Source organism: Pan paniscus, chromosome 1 (assembly GCF_029289425.2).
Source record: "Pan paniscus chromosome 1, NHGRI_mPanPan1-v2.0_pri, whole genome shotgun sequence".
In the NCBI taxonomy this organism is placed as follows: domain Eukaryota; kingdom Metazoa; phylum Chordata; class Mammalia; order Primates; family Hominidae; genus Pan; species Pan paniscus.
The window spans coordinates 106616797-106643783 of NC_073249.2; the positions used below are offsets into that span (position 1 = coordinate 106616797).

The 26987-nt window shown below is 41.7% G+C and overlaps 2 protein-coding genes across 12 annotated transcripts in view; both read left to right on the forward strand.

Moving 5' to 3' along the window:
• The window catches only part of HIPK1 (homeodomain interacting protein kinase 1), a 48828-nt gene extending 28868 nt beyond the window's left edge, over window positions 1-19960 (forward strand). For 6 of the 11 annotated variants that reach the window (XM_057302615.2, XM_003805654.6, XM_055114165.2 and 3 more), the window contains 9 exons: window positions 195-420; window positions 4442-4563; window positions 5511-5645; window positions 8254-8396; window positions 9900-10082; window positions 10576-10782; window positions 12085-12326; window positions 13953-14083; window positions 15153-19960. In XM_057302615.2, coding sequence (XP_057158598.2) covers window positions 195-420; window positions 4442-4563; window positions 5511-5645; window positions 8254-8396; window positions 9900-10082; window positions 10576-10782; window positions 12085-12326; window positions 13953-14083; window positions 15153-15641 — 1878 coding nt within the window. In that variant the 3' untranslated portion in view covers window positions 15642-19960. The remainder of the gene's footprint in view (window positions 1-194; window positions 421-4441; window positions 4564-5510; window positions 5646-8253; window positions 8397-9899; window positions 10083-10575; window positions 10783-12084; window positions 12327-13952; window positions 14084-15152) is intronic. The other 5 variants (XM_008973657.4, XM_055114181.2, XM_008973653.5 and 2 more) reach the window with 3 other exon arrangements.
• Window positions 19961-21545: 1585 nt separating this feature from the next.
• Window positions 21546-24400, forward strand: OLFML3 (olfactomedin like 3). Its single transcript, XM_003805652.5, has 3 exons — window positions 21546-21791; window positions 22493-22778; window positions 23096-24400. Exons 1-3 carry the CDS (start codon window positions 21678-21680, stop codon window positions 23914-23916), a joined length of 1221 nt encoding a protein of 406 aa, XP_003805700.3. The 5' UTR covers window positions 21546-21677; the 3' UTR covers window positions 23917-24400.
• The last annotated feature ends 2587 nt before the right edge of the window (window positions 24401-26987 follow it).

Below are 26987 nucleotides of genomic sequence, written 5' to 3' on the forward strand. Positions count from 1 at the left end.
TGCTTATTTGACCATATAATATGCCTTCAATTTAGGGACTAGGGAAGTTTCTTAAGCAGAGGGTTATTTCAGAGGCAGTTAACATTACATTTTAAAACATTATTCTACTTTTTTCTGGATAAATTCTGTATATATAAAATTATTGTGTGTCTCTACTTAATACAAGTGTACAAATATAATCCTTTTGTTTTTAGGCCAGTGTTCTAGCTTCCAGTTCTACTGCAGCAGCTGCTACTCTTTCTCTGGCTAATTCAGATGTCTCACTACTAAACTACCAGTCAGCTTTGTACCCATCATCTGCTGCACCAGTTCCTGGAGTTGCCCAGCAGGGTGTTTCCTTGCAGCCTGGAACCACCCAGATTTGCACTCAGACAGATCCATTCCAACAGACATTTATAGTATGTCCACCTGCGTTTCAAAGTAAGTGGGGAAACTCCTGTATCATATGGGATTGTATCAGACCTACCTGCTTTAGGCAGCTCTAGTTGTTTAGTTCTGATCTTTACAAGTTTAAACTCTGTCTCTGATGAAGAAGGTAACTAAAATTGGGTAATATCACAAAATGGATTTTCTCTTTTTACATAGGCTATTTATCTAATTATGATGCTATCTGATGCATTGTAAGAGCTCACTTTATGTTTCCTTAATTGAATTGCCTGATACCAGTTTTCTTGCCCATTGAGTCCTTGTGTCAATGTCGTACGTCTTGTATAAGCATGTATCTGTCAATATGCAAAATCTATACAACTTGAAAAAATTTGTTGTAAGCAGAATTGCTAAATATTGGATCTTATTTCCTATATCATTCTATTATAAAAATTATGTTCCCAATAAAAAGTGATTTTATTCTAAAATGTAAAAATCATGTTTAAGAATGTGGAAACATCTTAAATTACTTAAGGAAAGAAAAATCATTATTTACTGAACTAAAAAATCCTACAGGCTGAGGTGCTTGTGTGGGGCAGGCATCAAGATTATCTTCTTCAGCTTATGAATCATATAGTTCCTGCAAACTCCTGTCAACAGAGGAACAGAATAGCTGAAGGAGGAGGCGGAGTCCCTGTGTTGCAATAAGATTTTAATTTTCACATTCCCATCCTTCTTAATTTTCACATTGTTGTTCTGTAATCTAGTCTGTCCAGTTTCTTTTTTCTGTATATGGGAAATGTGTGTTTAATCATTTGGTAAGCCATTTAGAAGAATGTTACTTTAAGGCTAAAATCTAATGACACATTTGACTTTCCCAAGAGAAGGTCAGTGTCAGTACCCTGTGAGAATAAACCAGGATTCAGGTATCTCATATAACACTTTACATAGAAGCAGGTAGCATTTTTGCCTTTTTACATCAATTACTTATTGACCGTGACTCTCTTGTTTGTTTGGTTTCTGACAGAGTCGGAGCAAGCAGAAGGAAAAGAGGGGCTAGGGGAGTCAGAGAGATTACCAGGAGGACAGGAGAGCAATAGCGATATAAACCAGGGAGAAACCACAGGGAGAGCAGAGGGACAGATTCAAAATCCGTAAATGCACGTTTAGCCTAACTTACCAAATTATTTTCTGCATATGCTTCATAATAGTAAATTCTGTAGTTGGGATTGTCATATGTTGAGTGATTCTTCCACAGAGCTTAGCAGATTAGCCACTTTTTTCACCACTTTTTCCGAAGAGTTTCATTGGAACAGTTTTCAGATGTGGGACCCTGAAGTTTTCTGCTGCTTCTCAGATGATACAAGATGAAGCAGAAGAACTTTTGAGTTCCTTTAACAAAACAAAATGTAAACTAAAGAAGTTAGAGGGGAAAAGTGGGATAACCCTTTTTAGTATAATTAGGTAAGCTTTGAAATTTTTCCTATCTAGGAAGTATAAATAACCTGAGGAGTTATTAGAGCATACTTAAAATTTTCCAAATGAAAAAGGAGTTTTAAAATTAAGGTGATGATGATGATGCCTGATATGTATTACTATATGCCAGATAATGTTCCAAGTGCTTTTACATGTATTAATTTATCTTCACTAACAATTCTAGGAGGTAGGGTAATGTCATTATCCCCAATTTATAGATGAGAATTTTGAGCATGGTTCCTTCATATGCCCAAAGTCCTATAACTAATTATTGCAGAACCATGATTTGAACCCAGGCAGGGGACTTCATAGCTTCTATATTTTGAGGTATTATCCTTATTGCCCTTCAGTTGCCAGCCACCACTAGTTGCTCATTTCTGTGCAACAATGGTCTATTCCAGGTTGCCCACTTTTCTTGGACTATCTGTTCTTTTACAAGATGACTATACTTACAGGAGGATAGATCCTCATCAGTTAGGCAATTTATTCTTTCCATACTTACCTGATTCTTTATTTAAAGGACTATGTTCAATAAAACAAAATAATAACAAAAAATGAAACTATAATCCCCCTTAGGTCAGGAACCAGGGAGAATGTTCCAACAGTGTTGCCTTTTGTTAATTCTTTTTTTCCACTTTTGGGCTCAGCCTAAAGTACAATAGCAATCTAATACATTAGAGTCACATTTGTAGGTCAGTACTATAAATACTACTTTCCATACGATCCTGGTTGGCCAAAATAGATAACACATTTTGCTTAGTGGTAACTATTATTCTCTAATTTTGTCACCTTTCGCTTTATCACCCTGGGGGCTATAGATGAGCTTCTGAAGTGAACATTTCCTCCTAAATTTTACCAATTTGTAGGAGGCTATTATTATACAATACCAATGTCTTGTAGTTGGGCATGTATCCATGTCCTACTATAGGCAAGAATTTTGTGTGGCTTAGCCTTCTTATTGGATAACATTGCCTACGGAAGCATGGCTGGCAACTTTTTAATCTTGATATATGAATTTGTTACTTTTTATTTTTATATAAAAAAAGATATTGTTAGTGTTTTAATTGTGATTTTACTATGCCCTCTTATTTTGTACGTTGCTGGATTGTATTTTTCTTCATGACAACTTGTTATTAAATTACTCATAAATTACTGAAGTGGAAAATTAGAAGACTGACTTGCTGAAAACAGCAGTGTTAGGTCTATGAGTTATGCTCATTTGATACCTCCATAGTAATATTAAGAGAAATTAGTTGGTGATAGTTGAGAAAATGTCACCTAAGTAGTCTTTAATTAAAATCTTTATATCCTCACTTAACAAAATTGCAGACATTAGTGAATTGGAAATATAATAGCAACTTAAATTCTTTATGTTGCAAGTTTCGATAAAGTACAGAAGCAACTGAAGGCTCTCAAGTCTTGACAAAAAGAATTGTCTTTAGTTGTGCTTTTCCCCAGGAGGTCTATTTGTAGGAAAGATTTATTCAACATTTGTTCTAAGAGCATAATGAATAAAAAGATAAAGAAGACATGGTTATTGTTATAAAGGCACTGTTACAAAGAAGAATTCTTGATTTTCCTAGCTGTCCATTAACTACAAAAGAGCCCTATTAGATGTCAATGACAAGAGTAGATTTCTAAAATAAGTTGAAGCAAGTTTCTATAAACCAGAATGTCTGCTTTTAAAATATTCTTATCCTAGGCATAATTTTTTTCAGTTCATGCCTGGTTAAGGATAAAATATATGACTGATTTATGGACTAGGTTATATTTTTTGAGGAATGGGGAAAAGCATTCTAAATAAGAAGGTAACTTAGATTATAAATTATTGAGCTTTTCATAATCTTTCTTATCTAATTCACTAAAAGTTATACTTAAGCCTTTGCTTTTAAAGATTAGAATTTTAAAAACAAGTTTTTTTCCCACCTAGTGGATTAAAAAGTGAATAATGCTGGGCACAGTGGCTCACACCTGTAATCCCGGCACTTTGGGAGGCCAAGATGGGCAGATCATGAGGTCAGGAGTTCGAGACCAGCCTGGCCAACATGGTGAAACCCCGTCTCTACTGAAAATATAAAAATTAGACGGGCGTGGTGGCGCACTCCTGTAGTCCCAGCTACTTGGGAGGCTGTGGCAGAAGAATCGCTTGAACTTGGGAGCAGAGTTTGCAGTGAGCCCAGATAGCATCACTGCACTCCAGCCTGGGTGACAGAGCGAGACTCCATCTCAAAAAAAAAAAAAAAAAAAAAAAAAGAAAGTGAATTTAATTTACTAAGTGAAGATTTTTTTGTTTTTGCCTGTACTCTTAATGGAGATGGGATGAATATTGTGTTTTAAATTTTGTAGCATAAAAAAAATTTAGAATTCTTTTAAACCAACCCTCGCTATATCAAACATCTTTCCATTAACCTAACCTGAGGGGAAGTCTCCCTTTTCTTAACTTCCAAGACTTCTATGAATGAAACTTCTTTGTCTTAAGTGTCTAGGATTAAAACCTGAACAGTGGATTATTTGAAAAGAAAAGCTGAAAACAAAATAATCTTAAAACAGTACTCCCAGACCTTGCAAAACTATTTAACTGTGATGCTGTTTTCAATAGCTGGACTACAAGCAACAACAAAGCATTCTGGATTCCCTGTGAGGATGGATAATGCTGTACCAATTGTACCCCAGGCACCAGCTGCTCAGCCACTACAGATTCAGTCAGGAGTTCTCACGCAGGTAAAAGCTAGAGCAATGTGGATACTCAGTATTGCTAAACACTATTGAGATTCAGATATTTTGTCCTAGAAAATGGTATTTCCTTTGACTATAAGATCTTTCTTGGTCATGATTCAGTGGACTTAAAATGAAACATCTCTATGGAACAATATACTCATTCCTAACACTATTGCAACTCTGCCATTGTCTTCCTTAGACTTGCAGGGAAAAAATATCCAGACATTCTTGAGAAATGGTCTTCTGAGTAAGTTTACTCTAATTTTGCGGGGTGAAGCGTTTTTTTTGTTGTTGTTTGTTTTTTAAATGTTGGAGCTCATATAAAGATAAGTATATATGCAGCATTTTGATTCTAAAATATAAGGTTCCACTTTTGCATCCTTTGTGTCCCTTTTGCTCACTCTTTTAGAATTTCATCACAGTTGAGAGGCTGGATCACATCAGGATGCCTCTTCACGTATTACATTCCTTCATTCCGTGTGTTTAACCAGATTGTAGAAAGCTTTAAAACTTTATACTTGCTATGGAACATTCGACTAAGATGATAGAGAAAATTGTAAAGTATTTAAATAGCAACAAACAGTATATTTTATATTTTATATATAAATGTTTGTGGCCTATGACACATAGGAAATTCTCAAATCCAAAAACCCTATTTTGTGAACAGGAGGAAGAATTCTTAATAAATGTCTTTGTTTCATAGAACTGATCCCCTGAATCTAGCCCAAGGAGGATTCCTATACTTCTTTGTTTTAGGCCATTGGCATTTGACTTTGTGGGCCAATGCCGTACAAAGTTGAAGGGGGAAAGTTGTGTTTGGTATATGCATTTTAGATGCTATCAAATTACTGTTCATTGTCAGTAATAACTTGGGGGGAATGAGAACCCTTCTGAATCCAGATATCCTGCCTCCGTGTTTGTTTCACTCACCTGCCTAATCTACGTTTCAGGGAAGCTGTACACCACTAATGGTAGCAACTCTCCACCCTCAAGTAGCCACCATCACACCGCAGTATGCGGTGCCCTTTACTCTGAGCTGCGCAGCCGGCCGGCCGGCGCTGGTTGAACAGACTGCCGCTGTACTGGTAATTCCCCTCACTTGATTGTGTTACTAACGGAGTTTCTTTGGTTTCTTTCTTTTTTGTTTTTTCCTGTTTGTTTTTGTTCTGTTTTTTTCTGGTTTATTTTTCAAAAAAATTTTTTAGCTTAGTCTTTGCAGAGGGCATGGAAGCATGTGCCATCTTGTGGCTGTGTTCTTGCTACATCTTTTAATGTCTCATTGTTTTCCTCCCCAACATTTGCTGTAGCACTGTCTGACTGATGGTTGTGTGGCTCTGTAAGGAGCCAGATCCCTTGATTCTTCTTTGCCAGCCTAGTGTGATAAAAGCTCTCGATGTAGCCTCAGAAGAGCTTCAACACTGTTACTTGTTTTCTGCCTTTTACCCTCTGATCCTTGAGAATGAAGGAAATGGCCTTTAATTTGGCTCAGCTACAGGTACCCGGATGGCCAAAATTGAACTCCTTGGCAAGATAGCTTTCTCCTTTTTTTGCTGTTTTAAGGTTCTAAAACTTTTCTGCATGTGGAAATGCTTAAGATGCTCTTAATTTATTGCTTTATCAGTTGATACTAACCATCCTTCTATGGACACATGAAGATAGCTCTTTTTGCCACTCGTGATCAGTGGCAGCTTATATCTTACATTTAAAGATATTCCCTTTAGAATGTAGATCATATTGTAGGTCATATTGTTGGTTGAAATTAAAAGTGGACACATTTTTAGGAGTTTTGGGAGGAATTAATTATTTTACAAATAGGTCTTTATACAAAGGTTGAAAGTATGGCCAACAAACTATGCAAATACAATATCTTTGTTATTAAAAGTCATGGGGAATAGTTACTTAATATAGCTGCAATTGTAGTATTGGGCTTAGAGATAGAAAAAACAACCAAGACTTTGAGGTGTGTTTCAGGATTTGTAACCTTAAGAGTGATTTTTTGGATGTGTTTTGGTTTATATGGGGAGTTAGAATTGTTTATTGGATATCCAGCATTTTATCATTTGAAATTTAAAATTAGGTAAGCATCCAAAAACCTGAAAGGCACTATTGAATCCTGTTATTTCTCTGTTTTCAAAGTTGCTTTAAATTTCTTTTGTTGTTTCTTAAGTATTTATGTGAGTGAAAACACTTCCAGAAACATACTTTGGTTGGAATTTGGTTTTCATTTTAAAAGTCTTTGTCACTTCCAGATTAATTTTCTTGTAAGCATAAAACCTGAGTGTGAGGGAGTCAGATATATGTCCAACTTGATTGATCCAGGCCACTGGTTTTAACTCACTCATCTGTAGTTTCGAGGTTGGAATGTTAGTTGACACTTCTCCTTTGCTGCTTCTCTTAAGTTTGCACTAGCCATTTGCTAAGCTTTGCATATTTTTGTTCTTCCTCTGTCAAAACAGTTCGTCGCTTGGAACGCCAGATTTCTGCCTCACATTGGAATGTTATTTCTTGCTTTGTATTAAACTACATGCTTTGTCTTGTGCAGGTGTTGGCTTATGGAAAGACGCATGGTGTGACTTAACATACTTCTTTTATTTTTTGTTTTGTTTTATTTTGTTTTAAATTCTGCTTATGGTAGCAGACGTGTTTGCAGTTTCTCTGCTTTGAAGGCTTCTTGTTTGGAACCAGTATTTGTAACAAGTGGATCTGTTACTTGCAGAAATATTTTTAAAACAGTGTGTTGATGGCCTTGCGATTTGAAATTCAAGAAACAGAACCATATGTACCCAAGCATTGTAGGTAATCGTACTGCAGAATTCAAGTTTAAAAAGGAAACTTCCAAATCTGTTCCCATTTTTTTTTCAAAAAATGCCAGAATTTCTGTGAGGAAGAAGTACAGAAAACATTTGTTGCTCAGTTTATTGCAAGTGACATGGCTTTTTTAAAACTAGAAATCATGTATTTTCTTGTAGTGATTAGTTTTTATGTGGAAATATTCCTGCAAATGATACATAAAAACATATTTTAGGTAACTATTAGAAACAAAGTATGATGCTTTCTGCTTCTAAAACATCTTACTTTTTGCCTTATTTTGAAATTCCATTATGTGGCTATAAATGATGAAGTTAGCTTTTTCTTGCTGGCATAAGATTTTTTTCCCAAAAGGATTAGGCCTTTGGTCATCCACATCTGGCTCCATTTTCCAAATACTACCCTTTTAAAAAAGGGAACAGTTCTGCCCTTTGTTTTATGGGTTGAATTGATCTGATACCTTATCTGATTGGCAGTCAGATTAAAACATTTTCAATCTCCAGGGAGTCCTCTTAACTCTTTCTAGGGGTTTATTTTAGAATTGTTGCAAAAATGAAACTCCAGCATTTAACCAGCTGTTATCTCTGAACTCTCAGACTCCTTTTCTCTACAGTATAATAGAAGCTCTTAACCGCAGGGATCTTCTTTTCTTTAATACCCGGGTGGTCAGGTTATGGGGGTGGGCAAGAGAAAGCAGTATGTTTTCTTTCCCCATTCATAAGACTTGTAGCTTGAGCCCCTCTGACCTTTCTTTTTTAATCTCTGCAAGTTAACAATCTACAAGCAACTTCTTTTAAGATATGAATTTTTCTTTCTTTAAAAAAACAGAAGAAAAAGCCAAGAATGAATCAAGTCTGGATGTTTTTTATGTGTGTTTCCTTACAGCAGGCGTGGCCTGGAGGGACTCAGCAAATTCTCCTGCCTTCAACTTGGCAACAGTTGCCTGGGGTAGCTCTACACAACTCTGTCCAGCCCACAGCAATGATTCCAGAGGCCATGGGGAGTGGACAGCAGCTAGCTGACTGGAGGCAAGTGTCCTGTGTTACTCTGGGAGATTTGTAAGGGCAGATCCCATAGGGTGGGAGCACTTGATAATAAGGAGAGAGACTAGTAAGAAAATAAAGGAAAATTTGACACTGTTGGAATCCTTTAAGAACCCGTATCAGGCTAGGAGATGGTGTTATAAGAAAACTTTGAATATAGGAAAGCAATAGGTTCTGAAGGTCAGGAATCATTTCTTCTAGATTTTTTAAAGAGAGTCTTAAGTGATTAGAAACCATACAGTGAGATCCTAAAGCCTTGTAATCTAGGTCCCCAACTTTATCTTTTATAATGAAAATTCTTTTTTCTTTTTTTCTAATGTTTAATTTTTGTGATTACATACTAGGTATGTATATTTATGGGGTACATGAGATGTTTTGACACAGGCATGTAATATGAAATAAGCACATCATGGAAAAGGGGGTGTCCATCCCCTCAAGCATTTATCCTTTGAGTTACAAATAATCCAATTACACTCTTTAAGTCATTTAAAAATGTACAATTAAGTTATTACTGACTATAATCACCTATTGTGCTATCAAATAGTAGTTCTTATTCTTTTTTTTTTTTTTTTTTTGTACCCATTAACCATCCCTACCTCCCCACTAGCCCTGCACTACTCTTACCAGCCTCTGGTAACCATCCTACTCTCTATGTCCATGAATTAAATTGTTTTGATTTTTAGATCCCATAAATAAGTGAGAACATGTGGTTTGTCTTTCTGTGTCTGGCTTATTTCACTTAACATAATGATCTTGAGTTCCATCCATGTTGTTGCAAATGACAACATGTACTTTTTGTGGCTGAGTAGTACTCCATTGTGTATATGTACCATATTTTCTTTATCCATTCATCTGTTGATGGACACTTAGGCTGCTTCCAAATCTTACTGTGAACAGTGCTGCAACATAGGAGTGCAGGTATCTCTTTGATATACTGATTTTCTTTCTTTTGGGTATATACCCAGCAGTGGGATTGCTGGATCATATGGTAGCTCAATTTTTAGTTTTTACAGGAACCTCCAAACTGTTCTCCATAATAGTTGTACTAACTTACATTCCTACCAACAGTGTACAGTTGTTCCCTTTTTTCCATATCCTTGGCAGTGTTTATTATTGCTTGTCTTTTGGATATAAGCCGTTTTAACTGGGGTGAGATAATATCTCATTGCAGTTTTGATCTGCATTTCTCTAATGGTCAGAGATGTTGAGCACCTTTTCATATGCCTGTTTGTCATTTGTAAGTCATCTTTTGGAAAATGTGTATTCAATTCTTTTGCCCATTTTTTGATCGTATTATTAGATTTTTTTCCATAGAGTTGTTTGAGCTGCTTACGTATTCTGGTTATTAATCCCTTATCAGATGGTAGGTGCTCAACTTTAAAAAAATAAAATGCAGCTGCATTTTGGCTAATTGCTTTTGATGTCTGTTTGGTCCTGATTCTTCAGTGGTTTTGGAATTCACTCTTCTCTTTCTTTCTGTTGGTACAGGAATGCCCACTCTCATGGCAACCAGTACAGCACTATCATGCAGCAGCCATCCTTGCTGACTAACCATGTGACATTGGCCACTGCTCAGCCTCTGAATGTTGGTGTTGCCCATGTTGTCAGACAACAACAATCCAGTTCCCTCCCTTCGAAGAAGAATAAGCAGTCAGCTCCAGTCTCTTCCAAGTGAGTCTGTGTTACAGCTGATAGTTAAAACTGTGCCAGTTTGAGAGATATGTTGCCTTGCATTTGGAATATTGTATAGACATATAATATAGATATGAAGCAGCAAGTAGCTGCCAAATTGAGGAAGAGCAAATCATTTCATCTGGGCATGTACACCAGGTGTGTCCTGGTTTTATGATGGTCCTTTGTCTCTGCTGCCACTTTGAATCTAGGGCATTTTATGATGTTTTTATTTTACTTTACAGAGTGAAATTTAATCCTGGGATAAAGGGCTTATAAAAGTAAAATGTCTTTTGTATTTTGGTGTTCTTGTCCCTGGAAACTCTTGCCAGCATGGTGCTTATTTTCACTGGAACTTATATAGTTAAATGTATTTGCTTAATGATTATGTAAAAAGGAATCAATGAGTAAATTGGAAAGCAGTCTGGGGAAAAGATACACAATTTGGAAGGCCAAGGACTGAATCATCTTTCCATGTGAACTTTTCCTACAGGTCCTCTCTAGATGTTCTGCCTTCCCAAGTCTATTCTCTGGTTGGGAGCAGTCCCCTCCGCACCACATCTTCTTATAATTCCTTAGTCCCTGTCCAAGATCAGCATCAGCCCATCATCATTCCAGATACTCCCAGCCCTCCTGTGAGTGTCATCACTATCCGAAGTGACACTGATGAGGAAGAGGACAGCAAATACAAGCCCAGTAGGTAAGATAAGTGAATGGTTCCTGGCTCTATTGGTTTTAGACTGTTGGCTTCAGGCAAGTGGGCCCAGTTTGGCCTGTGAAAGAAAGGACCGGTGGGGCATGGTGGCTCACGCCTGTAATCCCAGCACTTTGGGAGGTTGAGGCCAGCAGATCACCTGAGGTGAGTTCAAGACCAGCCTGGCCAACATGGCACAACCCTGTCTCTACTAAAAATACAAAAATTAGCAGGGCGTGGTGGCACATGTTTGTATCCCAGCTACTCGGGAGGCTGAGGCAGGAGAATCACTTGAACCCAGGAGGCGGAGGTTACAGTGAGCTGAGATCGTGCCACTGCACTCCAGCCTGAGTGACAGAGCAAGACTGCATCCCCTCCTGCCCCCACCCAAAAAAAAGGGCCGAAGAAAGAGGTATTTTGGAAGCATAGCCTTCGATGGGGCTTTTGGTGTTGGGCATACGGAAGAGGGAATGACCTCTTGCTTTTACCTGAGAAGGTAGGATTCACACATGAAAGTAACTTAAGAGACTTTACAGAGTCATGCAGAAATGAAGTTTAAGTGAACTTGGAAGAGAAAATTTAGAATGAATTTAGAGCCTGTTAGTTCAAAAGGACCAATTGTAAGATGGTAGAGGCAACATACAGGAGGTGTTAGAGGTGTGGACTCTGAAGTCATTCTGTCCTGGGTCTGAATCCTGTCTTCACCACTCATCACTTCTTGTGTGACCCTGGGCAAGTTCCTCATCTCCCTATTCCTTAGTTTCCTCATCTGCAAAATGGGGTTAATAGTACCTACTTCATAGGATTGTTGTAAGGATTCAGTGAGATGTATGTAGAGCATGAGAGTAGTGCCTGATACATAAGTACCCGGAAGTTTACTGCTGCTAATATTACTATTATTATTACCATCTTTATCATCGTTATCATGGGAGAACCAGAGACAGATCATCTAAGAAACATTGCTTAAAAGGGCAGTTGAAGCTCGGCATGGTAGCTCATGCCTGCAATCCTAAGCACTTTGGAAGGCCAAAGCGGGAAGATCACTTGAGCCCAGGAATTTGAGACCAGCCTGGGAAACATAGTGACATCTCATCACTACAAAAGATAAAAACAGTTGGGCATGGTGGTACACACCTGTAGTCCCAGCTACTCGGGAGGCTAAGATGGGAGGATAGCTTGAGCCCAGGAGGTTGAGGTTGCAGCGAGCTGTGATCACTCCACTGCACTCCAGCCTGGGTGACAGAACAAGACGCTGTCACACACACAAAAAAGAACAATTCAATTTTCATGTATTTTTCTTTTCCTCAGCTCTGGACTGAAGCCAAGGTCTAATGTCATCAGTTATGTCACTGTCAATGATTCTCCAGACTCTGACTCTTCTTTGAGCAGCCCTTATTCCACTGATACCCTGAGTGCTCTCCGAGGCAATAGTGGATCCGTTTTGGAGGGGCCTGGCAGAGTTGTGGCAGATGGCACTGGCACCCGCACCATCATTGTGCCTCCACTGAAAACTCAGCTTGGTGACTGCACTGTAGCAACCCAGGCCTCAGGTGAGTGTTATCTTCACAGCTTGAGTTGAATTCTCCTTTGATGTGTGAATGCTTAAATATTTTGCCATAATCCATTTATATCAGTGGTAGAGACCAGTGGTGTAGACATTCTTAAAGAGTCCTTAATTCAGAAATCAGTTCCCTGCACAATGTGAAATTATTTTTGGCCATCACTTTATCTTCCTGTGTTTATTTTGCTTGGATTAATATACAAATGAGATTGTAGTCTCAGAAACACATTCAATGCTGATGGGAGAAAGCAGACAAGACGTGTGATATTGCAAGAAGAATTAGCAGGCAATTAGGTTTGCCACAGATGATTTGAATTTGGCAATTGAGATGTAGACAGGACTTGATAATATTGAAAATGACTGCAAAAGTGTTTTGGAAAACAGTTATATTCTTTAGATTTTTTTCTCACCCAGTGTCATAGCAGTGATGCTTTTGATGGTTTTATTACCAACCCAATTACTTCCATCATCTTTGCCCTGTTAGATACTGGACTTAGGCTCCTTGGTTTAGTTATTGTGTTAGTTGGGTAATAGCAGTTGCAGTAACAAATCCTAGATTTTTGTAGCGTAACATAGTAGAATTTTACTTCTCTCTCATATAATTTCTTGGTACAAGTGTTTGATTCCTGAGCATCCAGTCAGAAGGAGAAAGAAAGTTTGAAGGAGGCACACACATGTCTTAACCTCTTTAGGCTGGAAATAAGTGGAAATAGTGAATGCTTCTCACATGGCCCCACCTAGATGCAAGTGAGCCCAGGCAATGTAGTCTTGTTAAGGCAGCTGCTTTTCAGTGACAACTTCATACCAAGGAAGGGGTTGGTGAAGTTTAGGTGTCAACATAAACCTGGGCCATACTTGTATAAATTATGTTTTATTATGTATTATCTTACTGCCATAGACATAAACAGGGTTGTAATTTGAGGGTATTGTGTTATGCCTCTGTGTGATTCTTTTCAGAAGTAGACAGTTGTCCCATTGCAGACAAGAGAGAGAGCTTCCTGATGCCAGGCTACTGAATAGAATTATTAGTACCTCCGTGTGCTCTTGGGTCCAGAGAATATAGGCTATCACATGAGACACTGAATAAATGCTCTGGTTTTCCTAATGGGAACACAGAAGCAAGCAAAATTTCACATTCAGCTGTCCTGTAATTTCTAAGAATTTGAAGACAGTAAGTGTCCAACAAGATAGAATTTTACCTTCTTTTAAACCCTCTTGACACTTTAATATCCTAAGAATTACCAATAGCTTTCTCAGCTTCACATTATCATTTCTGTGCTTGTTTAATCCCTTCCTACATAAAACTATAAACTCTTGGAGAGAGGGATGGTGTCTTAGCATGTTTGTATTTCCAGTCGTTCCTTGTATATGACAAGAGATTATAGTTAAAATATTTATAATATTTATTTAAGTGAACATTTTGAGGATCCTATGTGGAGATTTGTGCCAAGACAGAAAAGAAATGGGTGATAACAGGTTATTTTCTTCTGGTGTAAATAGAATTGAGACCTTAATGCTTGCAAACTACATACAGATGTGGACTAATTAATATGATGCCATCTGAGGTTAGCTCAGTGATGTCTACTCATAACTATTAAGCCTGGTGCTTTTTTAGGTCTCCTGAGCAATAAGACTAAGCCAGTAGCTTCAGTGAGTGGGCAGTCATCTGGATGCTGTATCACCCCCACAGGGTATCGAGCTCAACGCGGGGGGACCAGTGCAGCACAACCACTCAACCTTAGCCAGGTAAGTGCTATGGGCTACTGCCTTCTGTTTGGGCCCTGCACTGTTGTTACTTTCTGGAGAACCCTGCTTCTGGCTGGATGCTGAATAAAGCCAAATGAAGCCCCTTTTGTGTCAAACAATTTTGTGTTCTATGGCTTACGTTGTACCGCATATGCTGTGTCTCTTCATTCACTCTGTAAGTGTGTTCAGGATGTACATTCTAGGTTTTCCATCAGACCTCCCTAAGTCTACCCTGGAAGGTTAGAGAAACGTCTGGGATTTAGAAAGAGCCTGGGATGCTTTAACCATGTCTGTGATAGGCATATGCTTTGAGACCAGATTCTCTTTATTCCCCAGGCCATAAGTAAGCTGATCCTTACATTGTTTACTTGAGTCAAGAGATTGTGAAAAGCTCATTGGCCACCAAATTCAACTGGTTCTAGGTCCTACTTGTTGCTGGAGTCTGCGATTTGGGACTTCCCCACTCTCCGAACACCCCCAGCCCCAACCTACCCTTCTGCTTCTCTCATTACTTTATTCTATTTGTGTTCACTCTTAGAAGCTAAAATTCGAGTGCTTGTATGATGTCCACCAGTAGTGAGAAAGTGTCAATATGAGGGTATGTGAGAGAGAGCACATGCAAGTGAAAATGTAAGTTTGAGTTAGTGCATGTATTTTAGGCTCCACATTTCAAGAGGGGTATGAAGAACTTAGAGGACGAAAACAAAAGAAAGCAATGGTAAGAAATAAAGGTTAGGAAAAATTCAAATTTACTGACGCCAGAATAGGGTGAGTTGAGTCACCAGTTATTAACTTGCAGGAGTGGGGAACCCTATGATCTCTTAATTCTCCCTCTTCCTGTCATACTTATAAGCAAAATGCTGTTACCTGAGCCAGGTTAGGATCTATCTTGCTAAGAGGCAGAGGGAGGGGTGGCTGATTTCTGACAGCATTCAATGCCAGTGTGGGAGATTATGTGCTATACCCATTCGGAAACAGTACAAGTCAGGACCTGAGCTCTTAACTTGGCCTTTGGTGCCCTGAGCTGGAGTGACCTCAAGATTCCTCACTTCTTCCTACTTTCTTCCAGAACCAGCAGTCATCGGCGGCTCCAACCTCACAGGAGAGAAGCAGCAACCCAGCCCCCCGCAGGCAGCAGGCGTTTGTGGCCCCTCTCTCCCAAGCCCCCTACACCTTCCAGCATGGCAGCCCGCTACACTCGACAGGGCACCCACACCTTGCCCCGGCCCCTGCTCACCTGCCAAGCCAGGCTCATCTGTATACGTATGCTGCCCCGACTTCTGCTGCTGCACTGGGCTCAACCAGCTCCATTGCTCATCTTTTCTCCCCACAGGGTTCCTCAAGGCATGCTGCAGCCTATACCACTCACCCTAGCACTTTGGTGCACCAGGTCCCTGTCAGTGTTGGGCCCAGCCTCCTCACTTCTGCCAGCGTGGCCCCTGCTCAGTACCAACACCAGTTTGCCACCCAATCCTACATTGGGTCTTCCCGAGGCTCAACAATTTACACTGGATACCCGCTGAGTCCTACCAAGATCAGCCAGTATTCCTACTTATAGTTGGTGAGCATGAGGGAGGAGGAGTCATGGCTACCTTCTCCTGGCCCTGAGTTCTTAATATTGGGCTATGGAGAGATCCTCCTTTACCCTCTTGAAATTTCTTAGCCAGCAACTTGTTCTGCAGGGGCCCACTGAAGCAGAAGGTTTTTCTCTGGGGGAACCTGTCTCAGTGTTGACTGCATTGTTGTAGTCTTCCCAAAGTTTGCCCTATTTTTAAATTCTTTATTTTTGTGACAGCAATTTTGGTACTTGGAAGAGTTCAGATGCCCATCTTCTGCAGTTACCAAGGAAGAGAGATTGTTCTGAAGTTACCCTCTGAAAAATATTTTGTCTCTCTGACTTGATTTCTATAAATGCTTTTAAAAACAAGTGAAGCCCCTCTTTATTTCATTTTGTGTTATTGTGATTGCTGGTCAGGAAAAATGCTGATAGAAGGAGTTGAAATCTGATGACAAGAAAAGAAAAATCATTACTTTTTGTTTGTTTATAAACTCAGACTTGCCTATTTTATTTTAAAAGCGGCTTACACAAGTCTGTATTTTTACTATCAGGCATTTCTCCTCAAAATCTCCCTTTTGTTTATTGGACATTTAAACTTACAGAGTGTCAGTTTTGTTTTAATGTCATATTATACTTAATGGGCAATTGTTATTTTTGCAAAACTGGTTACGTATTACTCTATGTTACTATTGAGATACTCTCAATTGCTCCTGTGTTTGTTATAAAGTAGTGTTTAAAAGGCAGCTCACCATTTGCTGGTAACTTAATGTGAGAGAATCCATATCTGCGTGAAAACACCAAGTATTCTTTTTAAATGAAGCACCATGAATTCTTTTTTAAATTATTTTTTAAAAGTCTTTCTCTCTCTGATTCAGCTTAAATTTTTTTATCGAAAAAGCCATTAAGGTGGTTATTATTATATGGTGGTGGTGGTTTTATTATATGCAAAATCTCTGTCTATTATGAGATACTGGCATTGATGAGCTTTGCCTAAAGATTAGTATGAATTTTCAGTAATACACCTCTGTTTTGCTCATCTCTCCCTTCTGTTTTATGTGATTTGTTTGGGGAGAAAGCTAAAAAAACCTGAAACCAGATAAGAACATTTCTTGTGTATAGCTTTTATACTTTAAAGTAGCTTCCTTTGTATGCCAGCAGCAAATTGAATGCTCTCTTATTAAGACTTATATAATAAGTGCATGTAGGAATTGCAAAAAATATTTTAAAAATTTATTACTGAATTTAAAAATATTTTAGAAGTTTTGTAATGGTGGTGTTTTAATATTTTACATAATTAAATATGTACATATTGATTAGAAAAATATAACAAGCAATTTTTCCTGCTAACCCAAAATGTTATTTGTAATCAAATGTGTAGTGATTACACTTGAATTGTGTACTTAGTGTGTATGTGATCCTCCAGTGTTATCCCGGAGATGGATTGATGTCTCCATTGTATTTAAACCAAAATGAACTGATACTTGTTGGAATGTATGTGAACTAATTGCAATTATATTAGAGCATATTACTGTAGTGCTGAATGAGCAGGGGCATTGCCTGCAAGGAGAGGAGACCCTTGGAATTGTTTTGCACAGGTGTGTCTGGTGAGGAGTTTTTCAGTGTGTGTCTCTTCCTTCCCTTTCTTCCACCTTCCCTTATTGTAGTGCCTTATATGATAATGTAGTGGTTAATAGAGTTTACAGTGAGCTTGCCTTAGGATGGACCAGCAAGCCCCCGTGGACCCTAAGTTGTTCACCGGGATTTATCAGAACAGGATTAGTAGCTGTATTGTGTAAATGCATTGTTCTCAGTTTCCCTGCCAACATTGAAAAATAAAAACAGCAGCTTTTCTCCTTTACCACCACCTCTACCCCTTTCCATTTTGGATTCTCAGCTGAGTTCTCACAGAAGCATTTTCCCCATGTGGCTCTCTCACTGTGCGTTGATACCTTGCTTCTGTGAGAATTCAGGAAGCAGGTGAGAGGAGTCAAGCCAATATTAAATATGCATTCTTTTAAAGTATGTGCAATCACTTTTAGAATGAATTTTTTTTTCCTTTTCCCATGTGGCAGTCCTTCCTGCACATAGTTGACATTCCTAGTAAAATATTTGCTTGTTGAAAAAAACATGTAACAGATGTGTTTATACCAAAGAGCCTGTTGTATTGCTTACCATGTCCCCATACTATGAGGAGTTTTGTGGTGCCGCTGGTGACAAGGAACTCACAGAAAGGTTTCTTAGCTGGTGAAGAATATAGAGAAGGAACCAAAGCCTGTTGAGTCATTGAGGCTTTTGAGGTTTCTTTTTTAACAGCTTGTATAGTCTTGGGGCCCTTCAAGCTGTGAAATTGTCCTTGTACTCTCAGCTCCTGCATGGATCTGGGTCAAGTAGAAGGTACTGGGGATGGGGACATTCCTGCCCATAAAGGATTTGGGGAAAGAAGATTAATCCTAAAATACAGGTGTGTTCCATCTGAATTGAAAATGATATATTTGAGATATAATTTTAGGACTGGTTCTATGTAGATAGAGATGGTGTCAAGGAGGTGCAGGATGGAGATGGGAGATTTCATGGAGCCTGGTCAGCCAGCTCTGTACCAGGTTGAACACCGAGGAGCTGTCAAAGTATTTGGAGTTTCTTCATTGTAAGGAGTAAGGGCTTCCAAGATGGGGCAGGTAGTCAGTACAGCCTACCAGGAACATGTTGTGTTTTCTTTATTTTTTAAAATCATTATATTGAGTTGTGTTTTCAGCACTATATTGGTCAAGATAGCCAAGCAGTTTGTATAATTTCTGTCACTAGTGTCATACAGTTTTCTGGTCAACATGTGTGATCTTTGTGTCTGCTTTTTGCCAAGCACATTCTGATTTTCTTGTTGGAACACAGGTTTAGTTTCTAAAGGACAAATTTTTTGTTCCTTGTCTTTTTTCTGTAAGGGACAAGATTTGTTGTTTTTGTAAGAAATGAGATGCAGGAAAGAAAACCAAATCCCATTCCTGCACCCCAGTCCAATAAGCAGATACCACTTAAGACAGGAGTCTAAACTCCACAGAAAAGGATAATACCAAGAGCTTGTATTGTTACCTTAGTCACTTGCCTAGCAGTGTGTGGCTTTAAAAACTAGAGATTTTTCAGTCTTAGTCTGCAAACTGGCATTTCCGATTTTCCAACATAAAAATCCACCTGTGTCTGCTGAATGTGTATGTATGTGCTCACTGTGGCTTTAGATTCTGTCCCTGGGGTTAGCCCTGTTGGCCCTGACAGGAAGGGAGGAAGCCTGGTGAATTTAGTGAGCAGCTGGCCTGAGTCACAGTGACCTGACCTCAAACCAGCTTAAGGCTTTAAGTCCTCTCTCAGAACTTGCATTTCCAACTTCTTCCTTTCCCGGTGAGAGAAGAAGCGGAGAAGGGTTCAGTGTAGCCACTCTGGGCTCATAGGGACACTTGGTCACTCCAGAGTTTTTAATAGCTCCCAGGAGGTGATATTATTTTCAGTGCTCAGCTGAAATACCAACCCCAGGAATAAGAACTCCATTTCAAACAGTTCTGGCCATTCTGAGCCTGCTTTTGTGATTGCTCATCCATTGTCCTCCACTAGAGGGGCTAAGCTTGACTGCCCTTAGCCAGGCAAGCACAGTAATGTGTGTTTTGTTCAGCATTATTATGCAAAAATTCACTAGTTGAGATGGTTTGTTTTAGGATAGGAAATGAAATTGCCTCTCAGTGACAGGAGTGGCCCGAGCCTGCTTCCTATTTTGATTTTTTTTTTTTTAACTGATAGATGGTGCAGCATGTCTACATGGTTGTTTGTTGCTAAACTTTATATAATGTGCGGTTTCAATTCAGCTTGAAAAATAATCTCACTACATGTAGCAGTACATTATATGTACATTATATGTAATGTTAGTATTTCTGCTTTGAATCCTTGATATTGCAATGGAATTCCTACTTTATTAAATGTATTTGATATGCTAGTTATTGTGTGCGATTTAAACTTTTGCTTTCTCCCTTTTTTTGGTTGTGCGCTTTCTTTTACAACAAGCCTCTAGAAACAGATAGTTTCTGAGAATTACTGAGCTATGTTTGTAATGCAGATGTACTTAGGGAGTATGTAAAATAATCATTTTAACAAAAGAAATAGATATTTAAAATTTAATACTAACTATGGGAAAAGGGTCCATTGTGTAAAACATAGTTTATCTTTGGATTCAATGTTTGTCTTTGGTTTTACAAAGTAGCTTGTATTTTCAGTATTTTCTACATAATATGGTAAAATGTAGAGCAATTGCAATGCATCAATAAAATGGGTAAATTTTCTGACTTATGTGGCTGTTTTTGACTTCTGTTATAGGATATAAAGGGGATCAATAAATGACATCTTTGAAAGTGGCTAAGCATATTGTATTTGAACATCAGTAGAGTACTAGAGACAATTTCATTCTTCATACAAATCTCCATACTGGAAATGAATAGGGTTTGGCAGGGAATACTTCCCAAGAATGCAGTGTCCAGGGTCCTTACTTCACATCATCTGGATCTGACCCTTTGAAAGAGGTAGAAGACTTCTGAGACCGGCTAATTAAGCTTTGTTTGCTCATATATTTTGCCAAATAGCAGTAGCAGAATGAAAAGATGAGTAACCACAGGAAGCTGCTATTTTTCCCCTCCTTTCAAACTGTACTGTTAGAGGCATGGTCCTTTTTACAGAAGGAACCTCTCTTATCAGATTCTGTTGATTCTAAAGTGAATAGAATTTCTCCTGATAAAGAAATAGGGGTTTGTTTCAATTAATGACTGCAGGTCTCTGAGTAAATGCTCTATTTGATTTTTTTTTTCGGCTCGTGTGTCAGGCCAAGTCTACCTTATGGTGGCCATTAATTCATTTTGGGCTCCTGCAGCCTTAGTTGGGATATAGAAATGAGAAACACTCAGAAATACCCTTTTGGACCACAACCAAGAGAAATAACCAATAGTCTTTTCTCCCAGTGGTAAGGAAGTCAGAATACATTGATCTAGACTGCAACAACACATATATATATATCAGATTCCGCCCCCCCGCAATACATGAATGTATAGTAAATTAGTGTGAACTCACTGAACACTCCTCAGTTTTGGTGAGAGACTATATCTGGCCTCTTTCAAGCAAAGGAAAGCCATGTAAAACAGCGCTGCTGTCAGCCTTAACTTCCAGACGATCGAGTTAATTTACTAACTTCTCAGTGACCTGGTTTTTTTTTTTTTTTTAATCTCAGTTATATTTTCTTCCTTGGGCTAAATCAGATATTTGCATAGCCCCCAAAGTAGTAATTGGATAGTCTTGGGGGAAATATGCATTTTAGTGGTGAAAACCCCTGTAAATTCAATATATTTGGCTTTTGTGGAATATTTTCCTCATGGGGTGAAGTCTAAGCCTTAGTTTCTGTATTAATCGTGAGAGATGACACCAGCTGCTTAGCACAAGGTGGCGCCAATGAGCTTTAGAATAAGTTGGGCTTGACCACTTGGGCCATTTTTTTCCTGCTTCCTCCCTTCAAGCCTCACCTCCCCAGCTCCCAGCTTCTACTGAACAAGGCTGAAAACAACCCACTCTATTGCAGGGAAAGGGAAGGATTAATGAAAAATGTCAGTTTCTTAAGTCAGCACTGGTGAAACTTTCCTAAAACAGGAATGGCGTTTGCTGAGTTTTCTCTGGGGTCTCTGCTTTCTGCAGCTAGCTTCCCTGCTTGACTGCCTAGAAGGCCTCTGCCTTCGGGTTTCCATCTCTTTCCCCTCCAGAGGAGCCTACAGCCTAGGCGGGAGGTGGTTAAGGCTTCTGGCTGCTGTGCAATGGGGCCATCTGTGTTTGATCAATCCTGGCGGAGAGGAGGGGGTGGGGGTTGTAAAGAGACTGAAAGCATTCCAGAGTAGTGAGAGAGACCCAGAGATCAGAAGGAGAGAAGGCACCGCCCCCACCCCGCCTCCAAAGCTAACCCTCGGGCTTGAGGGGAAGAGGCTGACTGTACGTTCCTTCTACTCTGGCACCACTCTCCAGGCTGCCATGGGGCCCAGCACCCCTCTCCTCATCTTGTTCCTTTTGTCATGGTCGGGACCCCTCCAAGGACAGCAGCACCACCTTGTGGAGTACATGGAACGCCGACTAGCTGCTTTAGAGGTGAGGGACCCCTTTCTCTTCTAGCCCAGCCTAGAAGGATTCCAGGGCTATTGGTTCAACCAGTTTGTTAGGGATCTGGGGATAACAAGAAAGGGCTCTGTTAGAGTCTACAGAAAATTCTCTCTTAATAAAAGGACCTTCGGAATGACAAGCCCTCCTCTTACCCCACATAGAACAATTCCAAAGCAAATCGACTTTTGCGTTTTACCTCTGGGATTAGATAGAATAAGGGGGCAGAGTGGAAACGAGAGCCAAGATTGTGGGGCTGCATCTCCAGAGAAGGTGATGATTCTGTTGAAGTTGGAGGTTCCCAGGGAATCTATAACTTCCTGTCTTTTTAACAGGTTGAGATCTGTAGCATTTTAGTGTCCGAGAGGATAATTGCTAAGGGAGCAGAGCCCTCTTCACACCTTCATGCGCTTAGACCTGCCTAGAGGCTCAGATGGCTCAGTGGCACTGCTCACAGAGAACACAGGCTGGAGGACATGGAGCCGGGGTAGGGGCCTAGGTGAATCTCAGCTAGGCTGTTTGCACATTTAGCACCTCTGCACATCTGGTTTCCTTTTCTGCAGGAGTGGAAGGGGATATTGAAGCCTGGCTGAGTTTGCTCTTTTTTTCCCATTCCTGACTCCCGAGTTGGGCCTCTCCCTGCCTGGGAGTTGTAACCCTGCAGCCTCCCTCCTGATCCCCCATCCCTTCAGGAACGGCTGGCCCAATGCCAGGACCAGAGTAGTCGGCATGCTGCTGAGCTGCGGGACTTCAAGAACAAGATGCTGCCACTGCTGGAGGTGGCAGAGAAGGAGCGGGAGGCACTCAGAACTGAGGCCGACACCATCTCCGGGAGAGTGGATCGTCTGGAGCGGGAGGTAGACTATCTGGAGACCCAGAACCCAGCTCTGCCCTGTGTAGAGTTTGATGAGAAGGTGACTGGAGGCCCTGGGACCAAAGGCAAGGGAAGAAGGAATGAGAAGTACGATATGGTGACAGGTAAATAATCTGAAAGCAGGCCCCTAACTCTCTCAGAACCGATATTCTTCCTTCCTTGCTTCTTACTCTTTTTTTCGCTTTGTCCCAGTCCATTGTGGCTCTGTCTTCTGGAATCTGTTTTAGGGAAACCTCTGTAATGCCAGAGGTTCTGGGGATCCAGGCCGCTGTGGTACCCGCTCTTTCTCAATTCTCCCTAAGAGTGGAGGCAACCACTGGGCAAATGCTCACTATTCTCCAGATCACCTACCCTAGGGGAGTTCCTGCTGGAGGCATCTAATTCTTGTCTCTATTTCCTTTTCCTGTGCTTTTCTCATCAGACTGTGGCTACACAATCTCTCAAGTGAGATCAATGAAGATTCTGAAGCGATTTGGTGGCCCGGCTGGTCTATGGACCAAGGATCCACTGGGGCAAACAGAGAAGATCTACGTGTTAGATGGGACACAGAATGACACAGCCTTTGTCTTCCCAAGGCTGCGTGACTTCACCCTTGCCATGGCTGCCCGGAAAGCTTCCCGAGTCCGAGTGCCCTTCCCCTGGGTAGGCACAGGGCAGCTGGTATATGGTGGCTTTCTTTATTTTGCTCGGAGGCCTCCTGGAAGACCTGGTGGAGGTGGTGACATGGAGAACACTTTGCAGCTAATCAAATTCCACCTGGCAAACCGAACAGTGGTGGACAGCTCAGTATTCCCAGCAGAGGGGCTGATCCCCCCCTACGGCTTGACAGCAGACACCTACATCGACCTGGCAGCTGATGAGGAAGGTCTTTGGGCTGTCTATGCCACCCGGGAGGATGACAGGCACTTGTGTCTGGCCAAGTTAGATCCACAGACACTGGACACAGAGCAGCAGTGGGACACACCATGCCCCAGAGAGAATGCTGAGGCTGCCTTTGTCATCTGTGGAACCCTCTATGTCGTCTATAACACCCGTCCTGCCAGTCGGGCCCGCATCCAGTGCTCCTTTGATGCCAGCGGCACCCTGACCCCTGAACGGGCAGCACTCCCTTATTTTCCCCGCAGATATGGTGCCCATGCCAGCCTCCGCTATAACCCCCGAGAACGCCAGCTCTATGCCTGGGATGATGGCTACCAGATTGTCTATAAGCTGGAGATGAGGAAGAAAGAGGAGGAGGTTTGAGGAGCTAGCCTTGTTTTTTGCATCTTTCTCACTCCCATACATTTATATTATATCCCCACTAAATTTCTTGTTCCTCATTCTTCAAATGTGGGCCAGTTGTGGCTCAAATCCTCTATATTTTTAGCCAGTGACAATCAAATTCTTTCAGCTCCTTTGTTTCATACAGAACTCCAGATCCTGAGTAATCCTTTTAGAGCCCAAAGAGTCAAAACCCTCAATGTTCCCTCCTGCTCTCCCGCCCCATGTCAACAAATTTCAGGCTAAGGATGACCCAGACCTAGGGCTCTAACCTTGTATGCGGGCAGGCCCAGGGAGCAGGCAGCAGTGTTCTTCCCCTCAGAGTGACTTGGGGAGGGAGAAATAGGAGGAGACGTCCAGCTCTGCCCTCTCTTCCTCACTCCTCCCTTCAGTGTCCTGAGGAACAGGACTTTCTCCACATTGTTTTGTATTGCAACATTTTGCATTAAAAGGAAAATCCACTGCTCCTCTCCTGTGTTTGTTTGGGGTAGCCCTCAGATCAAATTTCCCCCTGACCATCCATTTTCTCCCTCCCAACCCATCCCCACTCCTTGAGCCATATTAAAGACTTGGCGGGGCTCCCTTTGCTGAGGAAGAGTTTACTGTGAGGCGCCTGGGGGAAGTGGCAGAATCCCGCCACTTTAGGAGGCTGGACGAAAGGCCTCCTTCCACACCCACCGCCATCCACAGCAGCCAATCCACAGCAGCCATCCTAGAACCTCAGTGGCACTGTGCCTCTGGCTGTGAGACACTGGGGCCCAGGGCAGAGATTCCAGTTCCGATTCTCAGAGGATTTTGAACTACAAAATGCATGTTAGTTGCATTGCATTCTAGTGTGGAAACCAGAGCCCTGAATGCCTGTGTTTTTAGTAAGAACTGAAGTCTCCCCTCTAAAGTGGACTCTGCCCCGCACCCCAGACCTCCACTCCCACCTCCAGCGTTGTGCTCCTGCAGGGCCAGGTTGCACAATCATTCTTGGTCTGGACCGCTCTGATTTTCCTGCTGCCACAGCGTCTGCGGTTTGTGCAGGGAGGAGGGGCAGTGACCGTGTCCCAGATGTTGGCCTTACACGGTCTGCAGCCTATTCTTGCTTTCCTTTTCTCCACTCTCATCACCCTCACCTACCCACTCCAGCCCTGAACCTGGCTGAAGCCCGTCAGGACTTCTGGAAACTTAACCCTCTCTGGCCCATACCCTGGCCTCTGGCGTTGGATTGCAGAGCGTAATGTGGGGAAGAGGGAAGGGAGAAGGGAGAGGAGGAGGAAGGCTCCAGGCTTTGGACTCCAGTCTCCAGGAATCTGCTGATTTCTGCACCAGGCCTCCACCCCAGCCTCACCCTCACTGCTGCATGCTCAGCTCGCAGGGGCAAGGCTGGCTGATGGGCAGGATCCACTGCTTTCATGAGGAGTCCACCTCAGGCATCCCTGGGGGTCCTCTTGGTTATTTGCCCTAGCCAAGTGCGGGAAGGGGGCACAGCCTTCTCCCCAAAGCACAGCCCTCCTTCCCGCCCCAGGTGGGGTGACTCAGTCAGGGCCCTGTGAGCCTCCCTTTGTCTTCTTTTCTTTTCTCCTCAGGCAGAGCTGCTCCAGACGTAGGTTGATGAGGATGGGGAAAGAAAGACAGTGAAGCACCTCACAAAGGCGCTATTATAGGGAGACCGGGGCGGGCAGGGGCTCTCTCCCATTGAATTCTCTCCTAATGTGGGGCTGGCAACAGTAATCACCACCTGTCAGCCCACGGAAGGGTCTGCCCACAGAACAGCTGGCTGCGGCACACGTGGTGCACAGGGAGGGGTTGAGGGGGAAGGGCATTCTGAGCACAGGCCTGGAGAATGGGGTCTGGGCCACAGGGCTGGCAGAGCAGCGTGGGGACTGTGGGTGCCCCATGTGGAAGGGGAGCTTGTCTGCTCCCAAGCGTGACTGTGTGTGTGTGTGTGTTGGGGGTGGGAGGTGCCTGTGTGTGGCAGAGGTGCTTGTCTGCTCCCTAGTGTGACTGTGTATGTGTATGTGTATGTGTATATGTGCCTGCATGTGGCAGGGGAGCTTGTCTGCTAGCTTGTGTGGTTGTATGAGTGTGTGATAGGAGGCTGTAGGGTCAGGCCGTGTCTCTGGAGTTACCTTGTTAGAGCACCAAACACCAGGAGCGGCTCTGATGCCCTTGATGAGAGCATAACCTGAGACTCCGTGTGTATAAGTGACGTCAAGGAATATGTATTTGAAGTACATTCTTAACGCCTTATTACTTCCATGAAAATCAGGTAACCAGGTTCTTCCGCGTTGCATGTGTGTGCTTGTCTTTGTGGCATCTATCTTTGCCTGATTCCTCCTCCATGAGAAAGAAAAAAAGCATCTCTTTTTTTGGCTTACAATTTCTGTGGAAAAGTTCATTCAGGCTTTTCTGAAAGGGCAGAAATCTCTGGGGCCTTGTCGTTTATTACTTTTCTCTTCCTTCTTTTTGGCTCCTGTGCAACAGCTAGTGCTATTTTGGAAGCATTATGGAAGGTGAGTAGAACTGTGTGGGCAGATCCAGTGAACTGTCCAAATTCATTAAACTAAATTATCTGCTGCTCCAGGAGACAGCACCGGTAGCTAAATCCTATCATCCACAAGTAGCCTCAGACCCCCATCAGACCCTCCACAACCCATCACTTGGCAGAAATAGGTTGTGACCTCTGATTTTGTTGAACAAAAGTCAGTGGAAGGCAAAGGGCCTAGTAGAGGAGAGAGGGGTTAAAAGCCCAAAGAGAAGTCCCACATATGCCCCAGTGCCTAGCCATTGGGTGGTACAGTAAACACCCAAGGATGGGGATGTGGGAAGGGCACTAAGAACCAGGAGGGGCTGCTGTGGTGGAGGCAGCTGTCTGCTAGGTCTTAGGTCCAGATGTTGCTTCTCCATCACAAGGCAGTATTGAGAGGGCTCCCCCAAGGCAGTATTGAGAGGGCTCCCCTCTCCGCCACACTGGGCCTCAGGGTTTCCTGCTTTACTTCCTAAGCTCCCCTCCTTGTTCTCAATATCCTCTCTTCTCCAATGCTGGTCTTAGTATCTGCCTGCCA